Genomic DNA, 27,651 nt, shown 5'->3' with positions numbered 1-27,651 from the left:
TGGTATTAGCCGCGGGTCCCAGCCGTTGATGAGCGCCGGGACCGACGCGATATGATGCGGGATCGCGGCGCGATCCCGCTTCATATCGCGGGAGCCGGCGCAGGACGTAAATATACGTCCTGCGTCGTTAAGGAGTTAAGGACCCATGACGTACCGGTATGTTATGAGTCCGCTCCCGTTCTGTAACACGGGGCCACGCTGGGGCCCCGCAACATAGCGGGTCTGGCCCGGCCTCTAACAACGTCCGGGACCCGTGGCTAATAGCGCGCAGCACGAATCGTGGTGCCGCGCGCTATTAACCCTTTAAACGATCTTTAAAGTGAAAGTAAAACCATGCGGGTTAGCTCAGGGAGCTGTTCGGGATCGCCGTGGCGAAATCGCGGCATTACGAACAGCTTACATGACAGCCGGAGGGTCCATACCTGCCTCCATGCTGTCCAATCGCCGAATGACTGCTCAGTGCCTGAGATCCAGGCATGAGCAGTCAAGTGGCAGAATCATTGATCAGTGGTTTCTTATGAGAAACCATTGATCAATGTAAAAGATCAGTGTGTGCAGTGTTATAGCTCCTTATGGGAGCTATAACACTGCAAAAAAAAAGTGAAAAAAAAAAGTGAATAAAGATCATTTAACCCCTTCCCTAATAAAAGTTTGAATCACCCCCCTTTTCCTATAAAAAAAAGTGTAAATTTAAATAAAAATAAACACATGTGGTATCGCCGTGTGCAGAAATGTCCAAATTATAAAAATATATCGTTAATTAAACTGCATGGTCAATTGCGTACGTGCAAAAAAATTCCAAAGTCCAAAATAGTGCATTTTTGGTCACTTTTTATATCATGAAAAAATGAATAAAAAACGATCAATAAGTCCTATCAATGCAAAACTTCAGATCACGGCGCAAAAAATGAGCCCTCATACCGCCCCATACGTGGAAAAAGGTTATAGGGGTCAGAAGATGACAATTTTAAACGTATACATTTTCCTGCATGTAGTTTTTTTTCCAGACGTACAACAAAATCAAACCTACATAAGTAGGGTATCATTTTAATCGTATGGACCTACAGAATAAAGAAAATGTGTAATTTTTACTGAAAAATTTACTGTGTAGAAACAGAAGCCCCCCAAAAGAACTGGTGGCACAAAAAATAAGCCATCATATGGATTTTTAGGTGCAAAATTTAAAGAGTTATGATTTTTTAAAGGTAAGGAGGAAATAATGAAAATGCTAAAACATGAAAACCCCGGGTCCTAAAGGGGTTAAATAGAAAGAGCTTTTTCTATAGTGCCAACTACTGGAGGAAGTTTTAATATAAGTAAATGCTTAACCTCTTAAAGAGCATTGAAACATTACTAGGAATTATCAGCCAAACTAGAATCTCCTCCAAAGAGTCTCTGATCTGTAGGAAACGCTTCAGGTTCTTGCTGCTTTAACAGTGAAGAACAGGTTCTGGCTGGCTGCCAGAAAGGCCTTTAACCCCTTAAGGACAGGGGTTTTTTCCGTTTTTGCATTTTCGTTTTTTTTCTCCTTGCCTTTAAAAAATCATAACTCTTTCAATTTTGCACCTAAAAATCTACGGTGAAACGGAAAAAAAAATCATTGTGCGACAAAATTTAAAAAAAAACGCTGTTTTGTAACTTTTGGGGGCTTCCATTTCTACGTAGTACATTTTTCGGTAAAAATGACACCCTATCTTTATTCTGTAGGTCCATATGATTAAAATGATACCCTACTTATATAGGTTTGATTTTGTCGTACTTCTGGAAAAAATCATAACTACATGCAGGAAAATTAATACGTTTAAAATTGTCATCTTCTGACCCCTATAACTTTTTTATTTTTCCGTGTATGGGGCGGTATGAGGGCTCATTTTTTGTGCCGTGATCTGAAGTTTTTAACGGTACCATTTTTGCATTGATAGGACTTATTGATTTTTAAATGATATAAAAAGTGACCAAAAATGCACTATTTTGGACTTTGGAATTTTTTTGCGCGCACGCCATTGACCGAGCGGTTTAATTATTGATATATTTTTATAATTCGGACATTTCCGCATGCGGTGATACCATATATGTTAATTTTTATTTACACTGTGTTTTTTTTTTTTATTGGAAAAGGGGGGTGATTCAAACTTTTAATAGGGGAGGAGTTAAATGATCTTTATTCACTTTTTTTTTTCACTTTTTTTTTGCAGTGTTATAGGTCCCATAGGGACACACTGATCTTCATCATTGATCACTGGTTTCTCATAAGAAACCAGTGATCAACGATTCTGCCGCACTGGATCTCAGACACTGAGCAGTCATTCGGCGATCGGACAGGGAGGACGCAGGTAGGGGCCCTCCCGCTGTCCTGTCAGCTGTTCGGGATGCAGCGATTAGCCGCGGCTATCCCGAACAGCCCGACTGAGCTAGCCGGCCACTTTCGGTTTCGCTTTTAGCCGCGCGGCTCAGCTCTGAGCGCGCGGCGAAAGGGTTAATAGCATGCGGCGCCGCGAACAGCGCTGCGCGCTATTAGAGGCGGGTCCCGGCTTCACTATGACGCCGGGCCCGCCGTGATATGACGCGGGGTTACTGTGTAACCCCGCGTTATATCAGGAGAGCAGGACCAAGGACGTACCGGTACGTCCTTGGTCCTTAAGGGGTTAAAAGGGTACTCCAGTGGAAAACTTTTTTTTTAAATGAACTGGTGCCAGAAAGTTAAACAGATTTGTAAATTACTTCTATTAAAAAATCTTAATCCTTTCAGTACTTTTTAGCAGCTGTTTGCTACAGCGGAAAATCTTTATTTTTTTTAACATCATACACAAGACCCTTAGTCACCATTCTTACAGCAGCCTGGGGCTTATAAGAGTAAGTGGCAAGGCAAGGAATTAATGGCTCACTGCTCTCCCATTGTTTTTAAAAGCATGTGCGACATAAAGGGGTCCACCTGCGCTTAGACATCTTATCCCCTATCCAAAGGAACACGCTCCGGGGACTGATTTTAAACGGGTGCGGCGTGCAAGATCACGGGGGTCCCAAGCGGCGGGACCCCTGCAATCAGGCATCTTATCCCCTATCCTTTGGAGTACCCCTTTAAGTACACAAATATAGTTAAATATTGTGCTGCCCTCTGCAACCACAGTCATTATGCCCCTACCAAGAACACAACTAGAATCAACATTCATATTAACCAAACAGATCAATGATCAATACTTGATGGAGGACTAGTCTGCTACTAACTATACACACTGTTTCCCTACACCACTCAACCAGCTCTTTTACAAGTTCCTATTCTAGGTACCTCCCAAACTTATACCTTAACAGACTGACAAAACATATAGCCCCCTCTGCCTCTGTGACATCCTGTAACAAGCCTCACAACCTATTTACCTCTATGGTTAAGACTCTGCAGCCCTTACCCAAAATAATTCCCATCAACCTATCAGCTTACCATCCTTTGTCATAAAACTGCAGGTCTTTCTAGGTAACCCCTGGAAATACTCTTTATACTGAGCCATAGATGTTTTTTCTACAGTCCTAACATCACGTGCACTACCTCACTGCTCACTGTTATCTTTCAGCAGACAGACACTTCAGCCTCACTCGTCTTCCACAGTGTATACAGGTTCTGGCAAACTTGACCAGTACAAGCTCCAAAGCCACACACTCACAACTGGCACCAAAACATAGCTTTATATACTGGCACCATACCTCCTTACCAACGCTATAATCCAGTGCATCTTCTGGATCCACCCCATTCCTATTAATCTCTTTTAACCAACTGTCAACTTATTATTGAGTTGTCCCCACTGTGACGTATTGGAGTCTAACAACACCCCTGAAACTGTGACCCATCAGCACTACAAATTTGTGGTGGCCCAGTACAGGAGTTACCCCCTGTACCCTTGCTGCCCTGTCAGGCAGCCTCCATACAGTGACCCCTGGGCCCCCCTTCATCTGTTCCCTTGTATATTTACTTATATGCCTGTTATATAGTTTATTGTACATAAAATGTGTTATGCCTTTAAGACCTGTTGTCATGTGATTGTAACCCAGTGAGGTACCAGTGACCATGTGACCTACAGAGTGACCTATGGGACCCCTCCTAGTCTCCCCCATATAAGCCCTGGGTGGAGCTAGCTCACGCTCTTAGTTCCTGCTTAGCTGAGTGCAGCAAGTTCAAGTCCTAGGTGTGTGTCTGGAGTCCAGAGGAGGCCAAAGTCTACCACGCAGCCATGGATCCACAATCCACTACCCCCTCCAATTCAAAGTCTGGTAAGCTACAAATGGGGTATAGTCAGTCTCAGTCAAGTCAGTTCAAGTCAAGTCTCTCTCAAGTCAGCGTGGCCGTGCATCAAATTGTCCATGTCCACCATAAGTCCCAGCAAGCCCTGAGGTCTCTGAACTCACTGGTCACCTCCGTGGACCTAGCCAATCTGTATAGACTGTTACATCTGTCTGACTCAGTAAAACTGCCGTTGTTCCGTAACTTGAGTCATTATTTGCCCCCGTGCTTAACCCAGGACCCAGCGGTATTCCTTCGGGTGGTGTAGAGGATAAACCATGCCCTGGCGTCACGAACACAAGGAGTTAATGCCATCTGCCCCTAGCAGGGGCGTACCTAGAGCATTTGGCACCCGGGGCGGACCCTTTGTTTGGCACCCCCCCCCCCCCACACACACACACACGCACCCCCCTTAATTACACCCCCTCCCTCCCCTCCCCCCCGGGGGCGGACTGACAACACTCGGGGGCCCCCGGACCAAAAGGAAGGCAAGGGCCCCTGCTAGGCTCTGCAGCTCATCAGTCTTCTGCCACGCTCCTGTTCCACCCAAATCCCACACACAATAAACTAAAATGTATATATGTAAGAAACACTTTAACGTAGGTAAATTTCCATGACCAATAATACTGGTATACAAGGAGTAAATATATACCACCACACAATAACTGGATAATACCGCCATACTGTACTGAATAAAACCACTATATACAGACCAGTATACTATAAAGGATCTGTATACAATATAAGTGATTATATACAGGACCATATGGCGATAGATATCAGCTGTACACAGGATGTATATACCGGGCGCTGGAACTCTATACTGTACGCCAGTGGTCTCCAACCTGCAGACCTCCAGATGCTGCAAAACTACAACTCCCAGCATGCCCGGACAGCTGGCGATGGAACTCTCTGTACGCTAGTGGCCAACGGCTGTCCGGGCATGCTGGGAGTTGTAGTTTTGCAACAGCTGGAGGTCCGCAGGTTTGAGACCACTGCTGTACACTGTATCCCTATGCCCGGGCTGCAAAAGATACAGAAAATAAACTTAACTCACCCACGTCGGCCGCACGCTGGGGACTGGAACGCCGGACAGCCGTCAGCCTATCACCGGCCAGAGCGATGCCCCGCCCTGGCCACTGATAGGCTGAGCCCACTGTCATGTATGAAGCCGGCTTCTTACATGACAGTGGGCTCAGCCTATCACTGGCAGGGGCGGGGCATCGCTCTGGCCGGTGATAGGCTGACGGCTGTCCGGCGTTCCGGTCCCCAGCGTGCGGCCGACATGGGTGAGTTAAAAGTTTATTTTCTGTATCTTTTGCAGCCCGGGCATAGGGATACAGCGTACAGCAGTGGTCTCAAACCTGCGGACCTCCAGCTGTTGCAAAACTACAACTTCCAGCCAACGGCTGTCCGGGCATGCTGGGAGTTGTAGTTTTGCAGCAACTGGAGGTCCGCAGGTTGGAGACCACTGGAGTACAGTGAGTTCCATTGCCGGCAGCCCCCAACAAAGAGGAGGAGGGCAGTGCTTGACATATGTGAGTAGTACCCCGCTGGGCTGATCATTAATTGGGGGGAGCAGAACAGTGCTGGCGGGTGACATGATTTTGGGGGGGGGGAAGCACAACACCGCGCGCGGGTCACATGATAGGGGCGGGGGGGGGGGGGGGTCAGAACAGCGCTGGCGAGTCACATGATTTGGGGGGGGGGGAATACCGTTATATACCGTGGAACTGCCGTTAGTTAAAAAAAATACAGTGATACACATATATGGTCATACCGCCCAGCCCTAGGTATATGCAGAGCACCCCCCCCCTTCCCTATAGGTATATGCAGAGCACCCCCCCTCCCCCCTTCCCAATAGGTAAATGCAGAGCACCCCCCCCCCCTTCCCTATAGGTAAATGCAGAGCACCCCCCCCCTTCCCTATAGGTAAATGCAGAGCACCCCCCCCCCTTCCCTATAGGTAACTGCAGAGCAAAAAAAAAAAAGGATGCTCACCTGATTTCCCACGCAGCGATCTCCTCAGCAGCAGGGCCCGCGTCTTCTCCCCTCCACCGTACAGGCGCCGGATGAGTGACGTCACCGGCGCCTGTACTGCGTGCTGCGTGGGGGCGGAGGTCACGTCTCCTCTGTGTAAGCTGCAGATGAGGCTCATACAGAGGGGACGCCTTCTCCTGTATGTGCGTGTATCGTGCATACAGGAGAAGGCACCGCTGTCTGCTGGGGATCTGGGACGAGTGTCCCGGACCTCAGCAGCGGCGGCGGCGGGTCAGTCCGTCCCTGGCACCCCCCTTGAGAGTGGTACCCGGGGCGGGCCGCACCCCCAGCCCCCCCCTTGGTACGCCACTGGCCCCTAGGGTAATTCCATCTGCCCTCATCACACCCTCACCACAATAGTGAAACAGTAAGGGGTTATTTACACAGGGCAAGACAACATACATATCTAATAGCAGAACTATTTCAACTGAGCCATCTCTCAGTTAACATAGCATTTCTTTAAATAACGTACAGTCTCTTTTACTTGCAAGGGAGAAAAAAAAGGAAGAAAAATGTTTCCCTGTTACATGTCACATATCAGGTAGTCTTTTGGCAATGTCCTATTAAATTATAGGTAAATATTCACATTGTACTGCCCATATCTTCTTCCAGATAAGAAGTCATGTGATGATTAACAGTCATGCAGTATAAAATGGAAAAATATAATCAAATGTCCAGAATGTAACAAAACCAGAAAATCTTCATTACATGAAATATGTCATTATGAATGGTTAACAATTTATCAATTCATCAAAAGAAGTCTCTCAGTACTAATGCCAGAAATGAGTTATCAGACCATTTTAGTTGTGATACATTTCAAACCATGAACGTCAAGATCACAAACAGTATCTCAGTTCATTGACTATCTCATAAACTCCCCCCAATAGCTGAAAATAGATATTATTTATGTACCTAATTCCTGGCAACCCCTTGGCCTATCACCCCGTCCATACTGGCTCAGTATTTACCGGTATTCAAGTTGCAAGTTCAGTAATTGCCCAACCCTAAAGGGGCTGACCAAGCACGTCTGAGGATAGGCCTAAGCAGACTATAGTAACAACTAGAGTAGAACTGTTTCAACTTACATAACGTCCTTAACTGCTAAAAGCAGTGGGGAAACTTTAAAGGGGTTATCCAGGAAAAACTTTTTTTTTAAGTATATGAACTGGCTTCAGAAAGTTAAACAGATTTGTAAATTACTTCTATTAAAAAAATCTTAATCCTTTCAGTACTTTTTAGCTGCTGAAGTTGAGTTGTTCTTTTCTGTCTAAGTGCTCTCTGATGACACGTGTCTCGGAAACTGTCCAAAGTAGAAGCAAATCCCCATAGCAAACCTATTCTACTCGGTGCAGTTCCCGAGACAAGCAGAGATGTCAGCAGAGAGCACTATGGCCAGATAGAAAAGAACAAGTCAACTTCAGCAGCTGATAATTATTGGAAGGATTAAGATTTTTTAATAGAAGTAATTTACAAATCTGTTTAACTTTCTGGAGCCAGTTTTTTCCTGGAATACCCCTTTAAACAAGAAGGGCAGTGTGTGCCCCCCTCATGGCAGCAAGACGTAAGTCATCATCATTGCACTTTGGCAGACAAGGCTTCAGAGAGGTCTGAACCCATTGGATCAGGCGGAAGGAGTTCTAGTACTCTCCTGCTCCAGGGCTGTTCCTGTGGAGGAACGTTTTGCTGCATTGAGTTTGTATTGGGAGTGTTCATGGGCAAGATGAAGCAGAATGCAGCAGCCCAAAAAAATGCCAGAGTAATCGCAAGTAGACTCACAGGATGGCTACCAGGCAGGGCTGGTGCAAAGATTTATGCCCCCCTAGGGAAAATGCTAATTAGCTGACAACACCCCCCCCCCCCCAACCCTTGGTGGTCTGGCACTTGATCTAAAAAACATATATTTTTGTCTGATCTGCAAACATGCCCTTAGGCTGTGTTCCCCCATTTGTTTGTGAACAACACCCCATACAATGACTGGATAACACCGCCATAACAGAAAAAAACAATACCGCTGTACCGTGACTCACATAACAACACAATCAGAATAATACCCTCATACTGTGACTGAATAACGGTTATATATATATATATATATATATATATATATATACAGTATATATATATCAGCATTTCCCAACCAATTACAAATCCCAGCATGTCCAATTGTAGTTTTGCAACAGTTGGAGGCACTCTGATTGGGAAAGGCTGATATATATAAATATTATCTATCTATCTATCTATTTATATGTTATGTCCCAGAACGGGATATTCTCCTACAGTCCTGTCAGGTTGAGTCCCTGTATGTCCTCAGGGCTCACCTGCAGTATTCCCCCATAATGTGTATAAGTTATATACTAAGGGTAAAGGACCTTTGATATGGTCACATGATTGTTAGTCACATGATGAGGGTTGTCACATGTTCAAGTCATATGTTTTGTTACCCAGAGAGCACCAGGTGACCCGCAGTTGGCCTATGGGCTTTATAAGAGGGGGAGGTACTACCATCTCTCTCTTGTGTTTCACTTTCTGCTGAGGTCTGTTCAGACGTCTCAGAGCCAGTGTCCAGTACATCTGGAGGTCTCAAGCCTAAATTGCAGCCACAGATCTGTAAGTCATCTTTGTCTGCTGTCACTATCTTCAGTCAACTCAGTTATAGTCAGCGTGGCTGTGCTAGAGTCTGCCAAGTCACTGCAAGTCCCAGCAAGCTGCGAGGTCCCTCGTGTTACTGGTCACCTCTCTGGGAACCTTACTACCCTGTAAAGACTGTTAAACCTGTTCAACTTCAGTACCGTTAACCTTAACCTGGCCTTGGACTATTATTTACCCCTGCCTAATCTAGGAGTAATGGGATTACCTTCGGGTGGTTGCATAGGCAAACCACGCCCTTGCGTCACGAACACTAAGGGGTTAACACCATCTACTCCTGGGCAACAGCATCTGCCCCTACACCTCACATGGCACCCCCCGTCGCTCACCACTTCAGTGCCCGTGCCTGACACCCCTACGCGACCTCACGGGAGAGTTCAGCCGAGCGCCATTAATAACAGACAGATGTAGCCGGGCCGGACAGGGAGGAAGGGGGGTTGGGGTGGTCGTGAATGGGACACTGAGTGTTATCAGGAATCATGCCGGACGGGGGGATGGGAGATTGTCAGCACTGCGCTTGTTGTTAGGTCTGGACCATCACTAAAAGTAGTGGGGCGGGGGGGATGTTGTCAGCACTGTGCTCCTGTATAGGGTATGGGCTGCACCATCACTAACAGTGGTGGAGGGGTTATACGGAAGCAAGTGAGGAACCCTCTTATACCAGCCAGGACGGATGGATGTCTTGCACACGCTATCAGGAAGAAGAGGAGCGGGACCTGAGTGAGATAGCGCTGCGCTCTTCTACCAGCCCAGTATCTTCTTTGCAGCACACAGAGCAGCGCCCCCATCAAGAGGGCACTATAGGTGGGTGCCTACCTGGCCTATAGGTGGCGCTGACCCTGCTACAAGGGGTCCACAGCAGTAACAAGGGTAGGGGACCTCGGGGGGGTTTTAGGCACTAGGGGGTGTCAGAGCTCCATGTACAGCAGAAAGACGTGGCATCTTTAACTTGGGAATTCTCCTATGGTAGGCTATGCAATACAGGATAGAACAGGAAGAGTATGCCAAAGTCACCAATATAAGAAGTAGTTCCCCTTAGAACAAGGTGACTTACAAGTTGTTTCCCCAGAATATTCCAGGGTGCATGGCTCTGGACATACCTTGGGGGGGGGGGGGGGGGGGGCATACGCCCATAGATCTAGGCTGCCTGGGCCAGTCTCCATGTGGAGAGCAGTCCTGTGCAAGTGGTGCCTTCTGTCGGAACGATCATCACTGCACTAAGCCAAACACTCCAGCTAGGTAGCTCTATTAAGTTGTCCTCCTACAGGAATTCTCTCTTGCAACTCAGGAAGTCAGTTGCACTTCCTGTCCTGCCAGCTCTAATTTAGATGTGGTTGTGCTGCAGTCTAGGAGCAAGTAAGCAGTCAAGGAAGAAGGCAAGTCAGCAGAGGCAGCATGATTTCCTGGGCAATCACAAACCACCTACTAAAAGATTGTTACAGACCAAGTACACCCCTGTATTGCAATAATATTCTATAATGGAGAAGGGTTTTTAAACAAAGATAATGGCCCTCATTTACTAACAGGATTCCTACTCTTTTGTTGGTTTTTGTGCCTAAATTCTGTCACATGGATCATGCGACAGAATGGACCTCATTTACTATTGCAAATCCGACATGTTTTGACGGGTTTTGCGCCAGATTCTGTCGCATTGCGCCAGAAATTCTGTCTGAACCAGAATTTGCACCAGAATTGAAAAACCCCAACTAACTCTCCATTTTGCTAAGAAAACCCAAAAAAGGGGAGTGGATGCTGGGGAAAAGGGGCGTGGTCTCCGAAAAGGGGCATGTTCCTGGCATTTTCACAAAAACCCAACATATTTACAAAAGTTTTCACATAAAATGTGGTGGATGTGAGCTGAGGAAAACCAGACAGATCAGAGGATGTGTAAAAAAAGCAAAGTGTAGGGAAAGTGGAAAATGTAGGGAAACCTTAGTAAATACCGTGGAAAATAAATTGTAGGGAATTAAAACCCACAAAGAAAACTACACTCCACTCTTAGTAAATGAGGGCCAGTGTGCGACAGAAAAAACCTGACACAATATAAAACACTCAGAGTGAAAAAAAAAAAACTACAAAATGGGCGTGGTTTTCCAGAAAAGGGGCATGTTTCCAACATTTCATCCAAAATCACTCGTCTTTTCTGAAAACCACTCTGAAAATCATGTATGTTTTCTGGGAAGAAACCCCTACACTTTAAAGCATGCATAACGTTTCCGAATGTAGAGTAAATTTAGCAAATAATAAAAGGTTGGAACAGCAAAAAACACAACAAAACCTACACTCAAAAATGGTGACAAATAGTTCAATGTTTTCTTGGCCTCCAAATTCTCCATCTGTTGGACGTGCTAAAAAGTCTGATCCATGGAGGTTCTATCTTGCGACATACAGGATTTAAAGGGATTGTGCGCTGCCCTGCAGTTCGGAGCTCCACTCACAGCGTCCGGAAGTTCATTACATTGATGTCACGCCCGGCCCCTTCGTGACGTCTCACCCGCCCCCTCTACCAAAGTCTATGGGAAGGGGGCGTGACAGCGGTCGCGCCCCCTTCCCATAGACTTTCGTTGAGGGGGTGGGCGAGACGTCATGAGGGGGCGGGCGAGACGTTGCGAGGGGCCGGGCGTGACGTCACGCCCGGCGGCTGCGAACACGGAAGCCCGCACACAGCGTTCGGAGTAATGAACTTCCGGACGCTGTGAGCGGAGCTCCGAACTACAGGGCATCGCACAACCCCTTTAAAGGGGTATGCCACAAGATAGTAGATGAAACAGCGAGTGGGAAGGATCTGGTGCTCACACCTAGATGTCAGATACAACAGGACATTATTCTAAGTCTTGACATGTCAGGGCTGTTTTTGTGGCACACACAAAATTAGGCAGGTAGTTTTAAAAGGGTTATCTGGCATTTTGCAAAAGTAAATATCCTGTTAAGGCTACAAAAACAATATGAAAATAAACCTATAACTACCTTGCCCTGGTCCCTGCAGCTTCCGTTCAGCTCTGTCTGGTCCCCCGATCTTCAAACCTGTTTTTGCCAGTGATTGGCTGGTCCTGCAATGGTAACTCTTTTGGGAAGAAGGAAGAAGACTGAAGATCGGGGCATCAGACAAAGCTAAATGGGAGTTGTGGGGCATGAGAGGAGGACCAGGGCCAGTTAAGTATAGTTTTTCCCCCAGCCCTAGCTCAGGGGCAGATCCAGAGTCTAGTCTCGGGAGGGGCAAAATCAGAGTATCGTGCAGTGGTCAACACACCCCCTCCCATAGACTTGCATAGAGGGGGCGTAGCGTGATGCCACAAGGGGCTTGGCTGTGACGTCACAAGCCCCGCAGCCCACACCCAGAGTTCGGAACAAAATGTTCGAACGCTGGGGCAGTGGAGTACCCCTTTAAGTATCCAGCATTGTTCCCTCACACTAGGTAGGCAGCATAGTTCCCCCACACTAGGTAGGCAGCATAGTTGCCCCAAACTAGGTAGGCAGCATAGTTGCCCCAAACTAGGTAGGCAGCATAGTTCCACCACACTAGGTAGGCAGCATAGTTCTCCCACACTAGGTTGTCAGAATAGTTCCCCCCACACTAGGTTGTCAGCATAGTTCCCCCGACATTAGGTTGTCAGCATAGTTCCACCTACATTAGGTTGTCAGCATAGTTACACCCACATTAGGCTGTCAGAATAGTTCCCCCAACATTAGGTTGTCAGCATAGTTCCCAAGACATTAGGTTGACAGTATAGTTCCCCCACATTAGGTTGGCAGTATAGTTCTCCCACATTAGGTTGGCAGTATAGTTCTCCCACATTAGGTTGGCAGTATAGTTCTCCCACATTTGGTTGGCAGTATAGTTCCCCCACACTAGGTTGTCAGCATAGTTCCCCCCACACTTGGTAGGCAGCATAGTTGCCTCACACTAGGTAGGCAGCATAGTTGCCCCACACTAGGTTGTCAGCATAGTTCCCCCCACACTAGGTTGTCAGCATAGTTCCCCCCACACTAGGTTGTCGGCATAGTTCCCTCCATACTAGGTTGTCAGCATAGTTCCCCCATACTAGGTTGTTAACATAGTTCCCCCTACATTAGGTTGTCAGCATAGTTCCCCCCTCATTAGGCTGTCAGCATAGTTCCCCCTACATTAGGTTGTCAGCATAGATCCCCCCACATTAGGTTGTCAGCATAGTTCCCCCACATTAGGTTGGTAATATATTTCCCCCACATTAGGTTGGCAGTATAGTTCTTCCACATTAGGTTGGCAGTATAGTTCCCCACACATTAGGTTGGCAGTATAGTTCCACTCACATTAGGTTGGCAGTATAGTTCCACCCACGTTAGGTTGGCAGTATAGTTTGTTCCACATTAGGTTGTCAGCATAGTTCCCCCCACATTAGGTTGGCAGTATAGTTCCCCCCACATTAGGTTGACAGTATAGTTCCCCACACATTAGGTTGGCAGTATAGTTCCACTCACGTTAGGTTGGCAGTATAGTTCCACCCACGTTAGGTTGGCAGTATAGTTTCCTCCACATTAGGTTGTCAGCATAGTTCCCCCCACATTAGGTTGGCAGTATAGTTCCCCCCACATTAGGCTGGCAGTATAGTTCCCCCACATTAGGTTGGCAGTATAGTTCCCCCACAAAAGGTTGTAGTTCCCCCATATTAGGTTGGCAGTATAGTTCCCCCACATTAGGCTGGTAGTATAGTTTCCCCCAGATTAGGCTGGCAATATAGTTTCTCCCAGATTAGGCTGGTAGTATAGTCCTCCCCCCCCAGATTACGCTGGCAGTATAGTTCCCCCCCCCCCACATTAGGTTGGCAATATAGTTCCCCCCACATTAGGTTGGCAGTATACTTCCCCCACATTAGGTTGGCAGTACAGACCCCCCCACATTTGGTTGGCAGTATAGTTCCCCTCACATTAGGTAGGCAGTATAGTTCCCCCCACATTAGGTTGGCAGTATAGACCCCCACATTAGGTTGGCAGTATAGTTCCCCTCACATTAGGTTGGCAGAATAGTTTCCCCACATTAGGTTGGCAGTATAGTTCCCCCACATTAGGTTGGCAGTATAGTTCCCCCACATTAGGCTGGCAGTATAGTTCCCCCACATTGGGTTGTAGTTCCTCCACATTAGGTTGGCAGTATAGTTCCCTCACATTAGGTTGGCAGTATAGTTCCCCCCACATTAGGTTGGCAGTATAGTTCCCCCCCACATTAGGCTGGCAGTATAGTTCCCCCACATTGAATTGTAGTTCCCCCACATTAGGTTAGCAGTATAGTTCCCCCACATTAGGTTGGCAGTATAGTTCCCCTCACATTAGGTTGGCAGTATAGTTTCCCCCACATTAGGCTGGCAGCATAGTTTCCCCCACATTAGGTTGGCAGTATAGTTCCCCCCACATTAGGCTGGCAGTATAGTTCCCCCCACATTAGATTGGCAGTATAGTTCCCCCACATTAGGTTGGCAGTATAGTTCACCCACATTAGGTTGGCAGTATAGTTCCCCCCACATTAAGTTGTAGTTCCCCCACATTAGGCTGGCAGTATAGTTCCCCCACATTGGGTTGTAGTTTCCCCACATTAGGCTGGCAGTATAATTCTGCCATCATTGGGCTGGCAGCATAGTTACCCCCACATTAGGTTGTAGTTCCCCACATTAGGTAGGCAGTGGCCCCCACAGACATACAGCCTTCAGCTATATACAGTGTATGGCTGGAGGCTGTTTGTCTGTGTACTGCCCCACTTCAGTGGTCCGACCACCGCTCCTCTGGTCAGGGGTCATGATCTACTGCTATAGCCTCCGCTCTGCTCTGTTTCTATGGGTGCATGCACGGGACGTCAGTGGTGTCCCTGCGTGCGCTACCTCCCGGCGGCCCCTGCGTTTATAAGATTAACATGGGGCTACAGAAAGGTAACCGGGACATCCTTGTGTCAGGGATATCGCGAATGTGGGGGGGTTGGGCAATTGGCCCATTGCCCCCCATCTGGATCCGCCACTGCCTTAGCAGGAGATTAAGTTTTACAAATACTGGATAACCCCTTTAAAACCATGCCTCAGTCATTAAAATGTATTTAGTAGTTATGTATATCTAATAGTTATGTAATGTTAAATACTTTACAGCACAGAGGCCTCTTCATCAAGCAAGTTCACAGATAAATGACTGAAACAAGGGAGTACAACATTAATATATAATTAAGATAAGCCACAGTAACAGTTTAGAAGGGCAGTAGAGGTGATGATCCAGGAGTTCAAAGATCTGGAGTCAGTCTAGTACAGGGGTGTGAGATGCACCTAATGTTAGATCTTAGTTCTTGTGTTAATAGTTAAGTGACAGGAAACTGGAAAGGACTTCAAACACATGTGGAAATAGCACTATAAAATCATTGCTTTATTGCAAGCAGCTGCTGTCAGTCACAGGTTCCAATTTTGCTATTTTGTCTTGTTTAGTTTGTCTTTTTTTCACATTTGAAGTTCGTAACAATTCTCATCCCCCCAGACTTCACTTTTCATATGCATGCCAATGATTACAATAAAACCCTGGGAGCTTTTCCAGAAATGGAAAGCCTATGACCGCAAATAAATAAGAACTTACAGCTGGACTACTTTTAAACAAACTCCTGGGCCGACTGCCTTAAAGGGGTACTCTACCCTTAGACATCTTATCCCCTATCCAGCGGCGGGACCCCCTCGATCTCAGCTGTGGCACCCCTGACATCCGGTGCAAGGAGCGAACTTTGCTCCGTGTCTGATGACTGGTGATTAAGGGCAGAGGCTTGTGACCTAACGGCCATGCCCGCTCGTGATGTCACGGCTACGCCCCCCCATAGACTTGCATTGAGGGGGCGTGGCCGTGACATCACGAGCAGGGCATGGCCGTGATGTCACGAGCCACCGGCACTGCACCCAACACTCTAAACGAACATTGGGTGCAGCAGGGAGATTGCGGGGTCCCCAGCGGCAGGACCCCCGCAATTAGATGTATAGGGGCGGAGTACCCCTTTAAGATTTCTGGAAGGTGGTATTGACTTAAAAGGGTACTCCGTTCATCTATATTCTGCCCACGGCAAGCCCCCATCTTGATTATTCATTACTCAATTCTTTACCCTCTCGTCACTAGGATGTGAGAGACTGCGGGTGTAGTGAGGCTTCAATGGCACATAGAGAGACACGCTCACCTCCAGCCACAGGCTTTTACATCTAGAGAGAGAAAAATATGAAAAGTCAAGACTAGGACAGGCAAAGGGGGGAAAAGAGATGAGGAAAGGGAACTCGTCTGAGCTGGTTTCCATCTTCATTGCGTGCTGGAGCACAATATGAATAAAACTATTGACATACATAAGTCTGCACAGAAAGCACCAATAAAAGTAAGTGACCCCTCATTTTACAATTTTGCACTTTTACCCATTATATTGGATTTAGTGCGAGTGATGTTTAAATTTGCTATCCACTTAAAATATTAGGTTCACACTTTTTGTCATATATCTTTGTCTTGATTTAACTGATTTACCATGGACGATAAACAATTAAGTCAGGTGAGAAGTTACACAACGTATATATGCCTTATTTAAACATATGAAAGCAGTATATGACTTATATAAGATATGATTTGTTTGTGGAGTCATTGGGCCAATTTCTTTTTTTCTCAGAGACATCCTAAAGCGAGGAGGCTCTGCTGTGGATGGCGCTATTGCTGCTTTGCTTTGTACATCAGTGATAAATCCACAGAGTATGGGCCTTGGAGGAGGTGTCATTTTTACTATATATAATGCCCCTACAGGTAAGTAGTTTCCTCAAAAGTATGTTAGCGCTGTAAATATAAAAGTGCAAGAATTTATAAAGCAATTGACAGTATATACATTAATCCTGGAATCTTGCAGCCAATACAAACCAAATGGAAAACATCATTTTCAATGACTTACAAGTGAACACATGTACATTACCTTCTTACAGCAGTAGTATCAACTTTGCACCCATGGGGGGAGATTTATCAAAACCTGTGCAGAGGAAGAGTGGTGCAGTTGCCCATAGCAACCAATCAGATTGCTTCTTTCATTTTCCACAGGCCTCTAAAGAGGCCTGTGGAAAATGAAAGAAGCAATCTAATTGGTTGCTATGGGCAACTGCACCACTCTTCCTCTGCACAGGTTTTGATAAATCTCCCCCATGGACCGTACAATTATAACCTATGCTTCCTTGAACAAAAAGACTCTCCAAACTGACATTCCTGTATATGGTAGTTGCTTTCTTATATGGAAAAGATCTAGTGGGATCTAGATTTGATCTCAACTTTTTTTCTTAAGTCGTGCTGGAACAGCAGAGGCTGGGGATAAGGCAGGAGAATGTGTTATTTTTAAAGGGGTACTCCGCCCCTAGACATCTTACCCCAGCAATCACGGCTGAGGCACCACATACATCCGGTGTACGGAGCGAACTCCGCTCTGTACACCAGAACGTATACACTTGACAGCTCATCGGAAAAGGTTAGCCGAAACAAAAGGTACACTTTAAAGTGTTTGTTGCATAAGGACGACTGCTGTCTCTATACTCTACTAGTTCATGGATGTCATAAATCAAGGTACCCCCGCCCCCCTCCCAATTAACCAGAGTGCCGACCCACTGAGTAGCAGCTGCTCCAATATGTCAATCTACATATTACAAAATTCAATATAGATAAGAAAACTATGCTGGCACAGCCCAGACAACCCACAATGATTAAGATCCATGTACCCAAGTCTCTTAGTATGTTGCTCAGGGACATCCATTGTACAGCACTCGTTCTAAACAATTTTTGTCTGTGCATTACACCTGTCTTTAATAAAGAATGTTGGACATGCATCGAGGGCTGCAGCACTTCTTATACTCATTTGGTGCTATGTATTGCAAGAATGACCAGTCGCCTAAATTGCTTCCATATAATACTACATATTTCATGTGAGCAGGGCTTCAACCATCAATAACAAATGATTACCCAAGGTAATCAGCTGATCACTGGGCTAGCATCATTTTCAGGATCACCATAACAACCCCTCCTGAAAATGAAGTGTGGTGAAGGTGTGATGAGGGCAGATGGAATTACCCTAGAGGCAGATGGCATTAACCCATTGTGTTTGTGACGCTAGGGCGTGGTTTATCCTCTACACCACCCGAAGGTATCCCACTGGATCCTGGGCTAGGCACGTGGGCGAATAATGACTCTGATGCCAAGTTACAGAATAACGGCAGCTTTACTGAGTCAGACAGGTGTTACAGTCTATACAGCTTGGCTAGGCCCAAGGACTTGTGGATGCGTGGCTGCGTGGTAGACTTTAGGCCTCTTTAGGACACTAGACACTCTCTCCAGACTTGACCTCACTGCAAATTAAGATACTAAAGAGACTGAGGAAGCTCCACCCAGGGCTTATAAGGGGGAGACTCAGGAGGGGTCCCATAGGTCACCCTGTGGGTCACATGGTCACTGGTACCTTCCCTGGTTACAATCACATGACAACACTTAAAGGTATATAACATTTTATGTACAATGCATTACATAACATAGGCACTTGAAGGGCTATATAGGACACAAGTACGGGGGGGGGGGGGCGGGCGTGCAACGGTCACATAATGGAGTCTGCTGGACAGGGCAGCAAGGGTGCAAATCCTGTTCTGGGCCACCACAGAAGGAAGCCCAGTGATTGAAATCACTTTCATTAAAGGGGTTATCCAGGAACAGAGTTAATTTCCTTCAAAAACAGCACTACATCTATCCCCAGGTTGTGTTTAGTATTACAGTTTGGCTCATTAACCTCCGTGGAACTGAGCTGCAATACCACACACAATCTGGGGACACCTCTGTTTTTCTAACCCCATTAATAGCACAGGTATGCCTATTATTTTGCACATTATGTAACCTACACTCCATGGTAATAGAGTTGTGTTTTACAATGTAACCACTGTATTATAGCCTATTTTACTGATCTATTCCACATAATAAAGTCTCTATTCTTCTGTTATTTTCAGGTAATGTGACAGTCATCAATGCTAGAGAAACAGTTCCCCAAGATTTTCCTCCAAACTTAATGGAGCAGTGTGCAGATAGAAGAATGCTTAAACCAGGTGGGTGCACTTTAAATTAATAGATTACATTAATGACATAAAGATTAGTATAATAGATGACACTCACTACTTATTCAAAAAGTTCTGCGTTTATTCCACCATTATCAGGGGTACATACAGGTGCGTTTGTTGGAGTGACAATTGTTTCTCGTGAGACGCGCATCCTCTGGCTCACAAAGGAATACGTCACCCCCATAAGCTGTATATGCCCACAGAAACCATCAATAATAAAAGCTCTCACCTGTGCAAAAGGTCCTAGGCTGGAGGAATTAGTAACGAGGGCCATGACCAGCTGGATCACATGATCACAACTTGAGTCGTTTGTGGCAGACGTCAGTGTAAAGGCAGAACTGAGTTGTAGACATACCATACCACATAATACATTCACAGGTCATATAACGGGAGAAAATAATTCCCATGGGGTTTACACACAAAAGATTAAAAAACGCACCCTAAAAAGTGCAAATTCTAACACCATGTTAAAAAAATACATGTAATAAATATGTAAAAATGAAGAAAGACATACTACAAAAAAAATGCTCATATCAACCTTGTCATTAAACCCAAGAGGACCCATGGCTTCTGTTTTCATAATCCATCTAGTCTCCCTTTGCAACAGAAGGTTTTTGTCTATTGCCTCCTCTGTAAGTGATCCTTTCCACTTCTAATTCTGTGAATTTCAACACAATGGGGGAAATTGATCAAAACCTGTCCAGAGGAAAAATTGCTGAGTTGCCCATAGCAACCAATCAGATCGCTTCTTTCATTTTTATCAAGGCCTGGGCAAAATGAAAGAAGCGATCTGATTGGTAGCTATGGGCAACTCAGCAACTTTTCCTCTGGACAGGTTTTGATCAATTTCCCCCAATGGGATTACTGTGATGTACTTTCTAGAGCAGCAGGATCCTGGTTGTAATACACAATTAGGACCCTGCCACAACTGCTGGGTGCCCAACGTTGCCATTGCAGCCTGGGGCCCCAGAAATGCCATGGTATTGGGTAGAGCCTAATACTGTACCTTGCCTGTCAGTGTAACAGGATTTTATAGAGTGACAGGCAGGTTGGTAGTGGGACATTTTATCACCTTCTTGGCCAGTCCAAGTTTTTGGTTCAGCACTAGACAGCCTTGTGTTGTTGGCTAACTTAGGTCTGCACAGTGTGCAAAGAAGTGACTCCTAGTGTGAGATACTGGCAGTGTTAAGTTCAACCAGCCAGCAGGAGAATAAGGTCAGATGAGACACTTGGTGTTTGTAATATAGAAGCAGACCACAACACAAGTTGGTAGTGGATACATAAAGATCCATGGAGCATAATATGTCACCAGAGTTACACACAACATTTCAGTGGTACACTACCACTTTTCTCAAGTGCTCCATAGAAAGTACCAAGTACAAGTTTATATATCCCTCCCTTCCTTAAAATTGGTTAACTTTAACTCCAGCACTAAAATCAAAAGGGTACAAATACTGCTCACCCCACAGGACCTAAATGATACTAGTCCTTGGTGTTGTGGTGTGCCACGAGGGTGTGAAGTGAGGTGTATGGGACAGATGCTGTAGCCCAGGGGCAGATGTTGTTAACCCCTTCGTGTTCGTGACGCCAGGGCATGGTTTTAACCGAGAATCACCCGAACTGTAGCACCACTAGTCCTAGTTAGACAGGGCAAATAAGAGTCCAAGGCCAGGTCAGGGTTAACAGTAGCTTTACTGAGATAGACAGATGGTACAGTCTTTACACCTAGGCCAGGATCCCAGAGAGATGACCAGTAACACAGGGGACCATGCAGCTTGCTGGGACTTGCAGTGACTAGGCTTGAGGCCTTTAGATACTGTATACTGGATCTGTGACGTCTGGACTGAACTTGAACTCAGCAGAGATCGCGGTGTAAGAGCAAAAAAGAGGCAGATTGCAGCTCCCCCCTTCCTTATAAAGGGGGGCTGTGCAAGGAGCCCATAGGTTAGCTCCGGGTCATCTGGTCACCTGTTGCTCTCTGGGTAACAAAACATGTGACTTAAACGTATCATGTGACAACCATTATCATGTGACTAATAATCATGTGACCATATCAAAGGTCCTTTACACATAATATACAACTATACAGACTATGGGGGTACCGTGCAAGTGAGCCCTGGGGACGTGCAGGGACTCAAGCTGATAGGACTGTGGGATGCATATCCCGTACCGGGACATCACAGTGTAATTACCATTCAGCTCACAAACACTTAGACAAACACCAATGTGGCCCAATCTGATTAAAACGTAATTTTTACTGCTGAAGTTACATTGTAACTTTAATCCCAGCCTTCACTAAGTAACCATAGACACATAGTAGGCAATACAATCCAGCCATAAAATATACCGTGTGTACAGATAAGTATATAATCTCCATACACTCACCAACAGTGCATTATTTATATAATCTAAAGTACACTTACTGTGCTCTGATCTCAACAACCTCCTACAGAATATATATATATATATATATATGTGGTATCCCGGTACCGTATTACATACAGTACCTTAGTATGGGTCCCCAAAGTCAGAGTTCCTAGGAACCGTGGGGTCCTCAGGTTTAGTCTTCCCCTAGTCACCCCTTAGATAACTAATATATTGCTCAATTAAATGTAAATAAATGTATATAGAAAGTGTACTTACCTTGCGCTAGCCTCGCAGGACCTGCGGATCACGTGACAAGGTTTAGTCTCTATGGTTAGTGAAAAGGACCTTTGGAGGTTCATAGGCCATGTGATATCCACAATGCTTTGTGAGGCTGATTGACAGATGGCATGGACCAATCCTCAAACGGCCAGCCCCTGCCCATATAAGCCTTGCGGCCTCGGCTGAATAGAACAGTGAGTTATCTTAAATTCTCCACAATTATTCGCAAGGACCCTGGACCTAAATATATCCCTAAATCCAGCGGATCTGCGCATACTAAATTCCTACAAGTTAAAGAACTTACTAAAAGTCACAACCAACGGTCAATCTCAGCCAAGCTGTTAATAGACTCTGTTACAAAGACTGTTCTTATGTTTGCATGCTACAGAAAATCTTCAGTAAAGTTTATGCAAGTTTTCAGCGAAGCTTTGGTTGTGGACAATACTTTATTCTGCAAGCACCTATCGTCCTTGGGAAGGGTGGCGATAGGCCAAGACATACAGCATGTAACCCTCACCCTGGCGTCACGACTGACAAGGGTTAAAGGGGTACTCCGGTGCTTACACATCTTATCCCCTATCCAAAGGATAGGGGATAAGATGCCTGATCGCGGGAGTCCCGCAGCTGGGGACGCCCGTGATCATGCACGCGGCACCCCGTTTGTAATCAGTCCGTTCCGGGACTGATTACGGTCGACCGCAGGGTCGGCGGCGTGTGACGTCACGCCCCCGCCCCCGTGTGACGCCACGCTCCGCCCCTCAATGCAAGCCTATGGGAGGGGGCGTGATAGCTATCACGCCCCCTCCCTTAGGCTTGCATTGAGCGGTGGATCGTGACGTCACACGCCGCCGACCCTGCGGTCGACCGTAATCAGTCCCGGAGCGAACACGCTCCGGGGACTGATTACAAACGGGGTGCTGCGTGCATGATCACGAAAGCACCAAGATGGCAACAGAGCAACGGAAAGTTGTGGCGGTCGCAGCCCAACTGTTCCAAAATTTAGCCAACCTTGCAGCAGTTGTCGTTAGATGAAAAGGGGGCCTGCAATCTTCCCTCACTGCCTGACGACGACGACTGGCCGGACACACGTCCAGCAGAGAGCGCTGGGACACCTGGAGGTGCATCACCGGTGAAATTGTCCCCTCACCATAGGACCTGAGGCTCATGGGCCGAGATCCTGTCGGAGGAGTCATCAGTGAGTACCCCGCCAGAAGCGGCCTTCTCTTCCTCCTCCAGCCCTGAACCTGAGATACCCTTGTCCAGTTTGCAGAGTGCACGACCGCGCTCACCAAGACTAGTGGGTGTTTGGGGATGAGCCGGAGCTGATTGAATACATGCATGCGGTACTCCAGCCCACACCTGGGAAGCCACTGCCACCAGTTCTTACTGCAGCAAGAGAAAGGGCCCGTCAGGAGGCTGAAATGGCTGACTTGATGGCAAAGATAAAGGTCCGACACAGGGAACTGTATGCACCAAAACATGTTCATCTGCCCTATGAGGAGCAAGTGTGTTACCAGGAAAATACAAAAGAATTGAAAGCGCATTACATCAGGAAATGGGACTACCCCCGAGAAGGGGAGAAGCCTTTAGGAAGATGCAGAGCCACTGTAACAAAGTTTGACAAGGTCAGAGGGTATGGGACACTTATGGATTGCCACACAGGGCAAACCCTCCTCGTAAACCGGCAAGCTGTACAGAGGCATTATCTGGAAAAGAGGTTTCACTCCTTAGAGGTGGGTGAGATTGTTGAATATACCCCTGTCCAGGGTCTTCGTGGAGAATGGGCTGCGGCAGTGACCAGACCTGAAGCTCCAATGCAAATACCATTCAAATACTTCCCTTCAACTGATTGGGAGTCTGATCCCTTCAACTTGAGATCAACGTGGTCTGCTCCTCCTGCCTACGCGGAAGCAACTGCAGCGAGAGATCTACTGCAGAAGCAACCACTTCTTCCTGACTACAGTCAAGTGCCCAGGTCTGCTCACGAGAAAGAAATGAGGCCTAACTTTCGGGCGCCAAAGACCGTACCTAGGCCCTCTCCCGGCAAGGATATTTGGCTTTCTTCTCAGGTACTATCTAAAGTGCTGCAGCCCGCTCCTGACATGGAGGTGGGGCTGAACCAACCAGCACCAACTTTGAAACCAGTAACCAAGGCGACCAGTAGTCCTCTGGTCAATGTGAGTCCTTCAGTATCTCACTCTACTCTCACCAATGTGGTGTGGGAGAGCTATGTTAACTCCCAGCCAGCTCCAGATGTTGGAAGAGCTAGGGGGTCCAGAAGAGGAGTTGGAAGAATTCGGAGAAATTTCTTCTAGAGGACTAGCATGTGATACCTTGTTCTTTACTAACCTTTTTGTTTTTCAGCAACACTGTTCAAGAGTATGTGCCTAGCAGGACTGTGCTAAGACTGTTTCAAGTTTTGCCACGTAACCATCAAGCTTGTGCCTGACCATTGGGTCAAGAGACTCCTAGCCTTCAGGAGATTCGTAAGTTTTGTGCCCGACTGATTGTGGCAGTCGTGAGACCTGGACTCCTAGTGTAGGTGGACTGTAGATCCTTACACGCCAGTTTTGTGTATATACCTCATATCTTCATAGTGACGTAAGGACTTCTTGCTCAAAATTGCACTTATCGGGTGTATGCGCCTGAACCTTGTTGGAGTGTCTTAATAAATATTTCTGCTAGTATAAGAAAATGTAAATGGTTATTGTACACAGAAAAGTAGCCTTGTGTCTGTGTATATAAAAATGTCAGCAGTTGTTGTACACAGAAAAAAATGTTTGCTAGAATGCACGTGTACACAAAAGGTAAAATGTAAATAATTCTTGTACACATGTATATACTGTAGGAACATTTAAGAGGTGTTTTAGTAGTTACTAAAAGGTGGCATTACCGTCACCAATCGCTAGCACCTGTCACAAAATAAACTACCCTTAAGATATCAAGACTGATCTTCATATAGTATCTGTACGCATAGTACACCAAATGAATCACTTAAAGAGTACTTATCTACTTCTAACTTAGTACACACATAATAAAATATATCTCACATAAAAAAAAAAAATAAAAAATAAACACTTTAGGAATTGTAGCTTAAGTCATTCCAATTCCTGCCACTGTTAGGTACACTAATTTCTTTTCTCTTTACGTGTGTGAGATGCTCTACCTGGCCAGTAGGTGCTCCTGCGAGCTAAAAAGTGATGCACGTATTTACTAAAGGTAACCTAGGTAAGGTTATACTGTTGTGTTCTAGGGGTAAGAAGCGTGAAGCCAATACACGGTAGTAGCTAACTTATTGGTAGATAGCCTCAGAGGCAAGCCAATATACCCTTCTGTGTACTAACAGGTAAACTTAAATGGCAAAAAAGTTAAATGTTTTAGTGAGATATATGTGTCTAGACAACTTAAGACTAAATGTTATAGAGAGCTGTATAAAAATCTAGGAAGCTTGAGAACAAATGTTTAGAGAGCTTCTTAAATGTTTAGAGAACTGTGTATAAATGTATAGAAAGCTTGAGAAAGGGTTTAAAGAGAGCTTTAGACATTTTAAAAATGTGTAGAGAGTTCTAAATGTCTAGTGAGATTGCTAGTCATAAGAATGTGTCAGGATGTATATATCTATAATAATTTCATCCTTAGCCTTCGTCCTAGTTCCTCTGCCTTAGGGGACAGGCGTCGGGGTCGACTTGTTTTAAGTAAGGGGGTTTGTGGTGTCCCGGTACCGTATTACATAGAGTACCTTGGTATGGGTCCCCAAAGTCAGAGTTCCTAGGAACCGTGGGGTCCTCAGATTTAGTCTTCCCCTAGTCACCCCTTAGATAACTAATATATTGCACAATTAAATGTAAATAAATGTATATAGAAAGTGTACTTACCTTGCGCTAGCATCGCAGGACCTGCGGGTCACGTGACGAGGCTTTAGTCTCTATGGTTAGTGAAAAGGACCTTTGGATGTTCATAGGCCATGTGATATCCACAATGCTTTGTGAGGCTGATTGACAGATGGCGTGTACCAATCCTAAAACGGCCAGCCCCTGCCCATATAAGGGAGCTGCGGCCATTATTCTCTCTCTTGGGTTGCTGTCACTGAATGAGGTAGGACCTCCGAAACTTTCAACGACAATTACTAGGCCAAAGCCTTGTGGCCTCGGCTGAATAGCACAGTGAGTTATCCTAAATTCTCCGCAATTATTCGCAAGGACCCTGGACTTAAATATATCCATAAATCCAGCAGATCTGCGCATACTAAATTCCTACAAGTTAAAGAACTTACTAAAAGTCCCAACCAATGGTCAATCTCAGCCAAGCTGTTAATGGACTCTGTTACAAAGACTGTTCTTATGTTTGCATGCTACAGAAAATCTTCAGTAAAGTTTATGCAAGTTTTCAGTGAAACTCTGGTTGTGGACAATACTTATTCTGCAAGCACCTATCGTCCTTGGGAAGGGTGGCGATAGGCCAAGACATACAGCATTTAACCCTCACCATGGCGTCACGACTGACAAGGGTTAATAACACCCTTTATAACCTGCACAGCAACATCGCGTTCACCATACACACCCTCAAGGCGATTACCACATATATATGTATATATATATATATATATATATATATATATATATATATATATATTAATATCCTGATTTCTATATAGTACATACAAAGCCATATAATGTGTGGTACATCATCATGAGTGCGCTTCGCGACTTCTCCTACTCCAATCGCTTCATGCATTTATTGGCGTCCTCCACACCATGGCCGTGGCAATCACCCAAACTTCTGACAGACATGACGCTGCTGGTGATCAGGTATCCATAAAGATTGATATACAAAGTAATGACGCTCTCTTATATAGTACATCAGCTAACTCATAATCAGTCATTTCACCACGTTTACTAATAGTAAACACTTAGTCCAGATTCACACGGCAGAATTTCTGCACTGAATTCTGCATGGAATTCTGCATAAAAATTCTGCATGAATTTATAGTCAATAAACTTAATTGGAATTCCTGCAGCGGAATCGCATTAAAGTGTATTGGCTATAAATTTATTCAGAATATTTCCTGCATAATTCTGCCATATCAACCCGGCCTCAGGGGGAGATTTATCAAAATATGTCCAGAGAAAAAGTTGCCCAGTTGCCCATAGCAACCAATCAGATCGCTTCTTTCATTTTTAACAAGGCCTCTGTAAAATGGAAGAAGTGGACTGATTGGTTGCTATAGGCAACTGGGACACTTTTCCTTTCCACAGGTTTTGATAAATATCCCCCTGAGGCCGCATTCACCCGCCAGAATTTCTGCATGGAATTCTGCATGAAATTCTGCATGAAAATTCTGCATACATTTATGGCCAATACACTTCAATGGGATTCTACTGTCCCGTTCACACAGCAGAATTTCTGTTGCAGAATTTCTGCAACAGGAATTCTATTGAAGGGAATGAGAAATTAATTTATGCAGAAGTAACTGCAGAATTTTCATGCACAATTGAGTGCAGAAATTCTGCCTTGTGAACAGAACATAACCTTGGGCCGCATTCACACAACGTAAATTCCGCACAGCTGCATGAATTCTGCATCTGCATTGGTTCGGGGCAAAATTCTGCAGATGTTAAAAAGATGCAGAATTGATGTGCAGAATCCGTGCGGAAATGTTCACACGGATTCCACATCTTTTCTTCGCAGCCATCCGGACTCCTGCACTGCTGCGGTACTACTACAACTCCCATCATGTACTCCCATCAAGATACTGTCAAGTCAGTCCCTGTGATCTGTCAAGTCAGCGTGGTCTGCATTCCAGTCCTACTACAAGTCCCAGCAAGCCCTTAAGGTCTCTTCTGCATCACTGGTCACCTCCTTGGGCCCTAGTTCCCTAGTCTACCCTCTGTGAAGCTACCATTGTTCGTAACTTGGCATCAGAGTCTTTATTGCCGCCGTGCCTAGCCCAGGACCCAG

General features: G+C 45.7%; 2 protein-coding genes across 2 annotated transcripts in view; one reads left to right on the top strand and one right to left on the bottom strand.

Annotated features, from left to right (window-relative positions):
• SMPD4 (sphingomyelin phosphodiesterase 4) overlaps nucleotides 1–16,938 on the bottom strand; it is a 163,550-nt gene extending 146,612 nt beyond the window's left edge. The window contains exon 1 of the mRNA XM_056531008.1: nucleotides 16,884–16,938. The gene's annotated coding sequence lies outside the window, so the exon portion shown is untranslated. The remainder of the gene's footprint in view (nucleotides 1–16,883) is intronic.
• Nucleotides 1–27,651, top strand: part of GGT5 (gamma-glutamyltransferase 5) — a 132,194-nt gene that overhangs the window by 21,511 nt on the left and 83,032 nt on the right. The window contains exons 2-3 of the mRNA XM_056531023.1: nucleotides 16,590–16,720; nucleotides 18,940–19,035. Coding sequence (XP_056386998.1) covers nucleotides 16,590–16,720; nucleotides 18,940–19,035 — 227 coding nt within the window. The remainder of the gene's footprint in view (nucleotides 1–16,589; nucleotides 16,721–18,939; nucleotides 19,036–27,651) is intronic.

This window comes from Hyla sarda, chromosome 1, assembly GCF_029499605.1.
Source record: "Hyla sarda isolate aHylSar1 chromosome 1, aHylSar1.hap1, whole genome shotgun sequence".
NCBI classification, from domain to species: Eukaryota; Metazoa; Chordata; class Amphibia; order Anura; family Hylidae; genus Hyla; species Hyla sarda.
The sequence above is the reverse complement of the archived record's forward strand: the minus strand, read 5'-3'. Positions and strand labels throughout refer to the sequence as shown.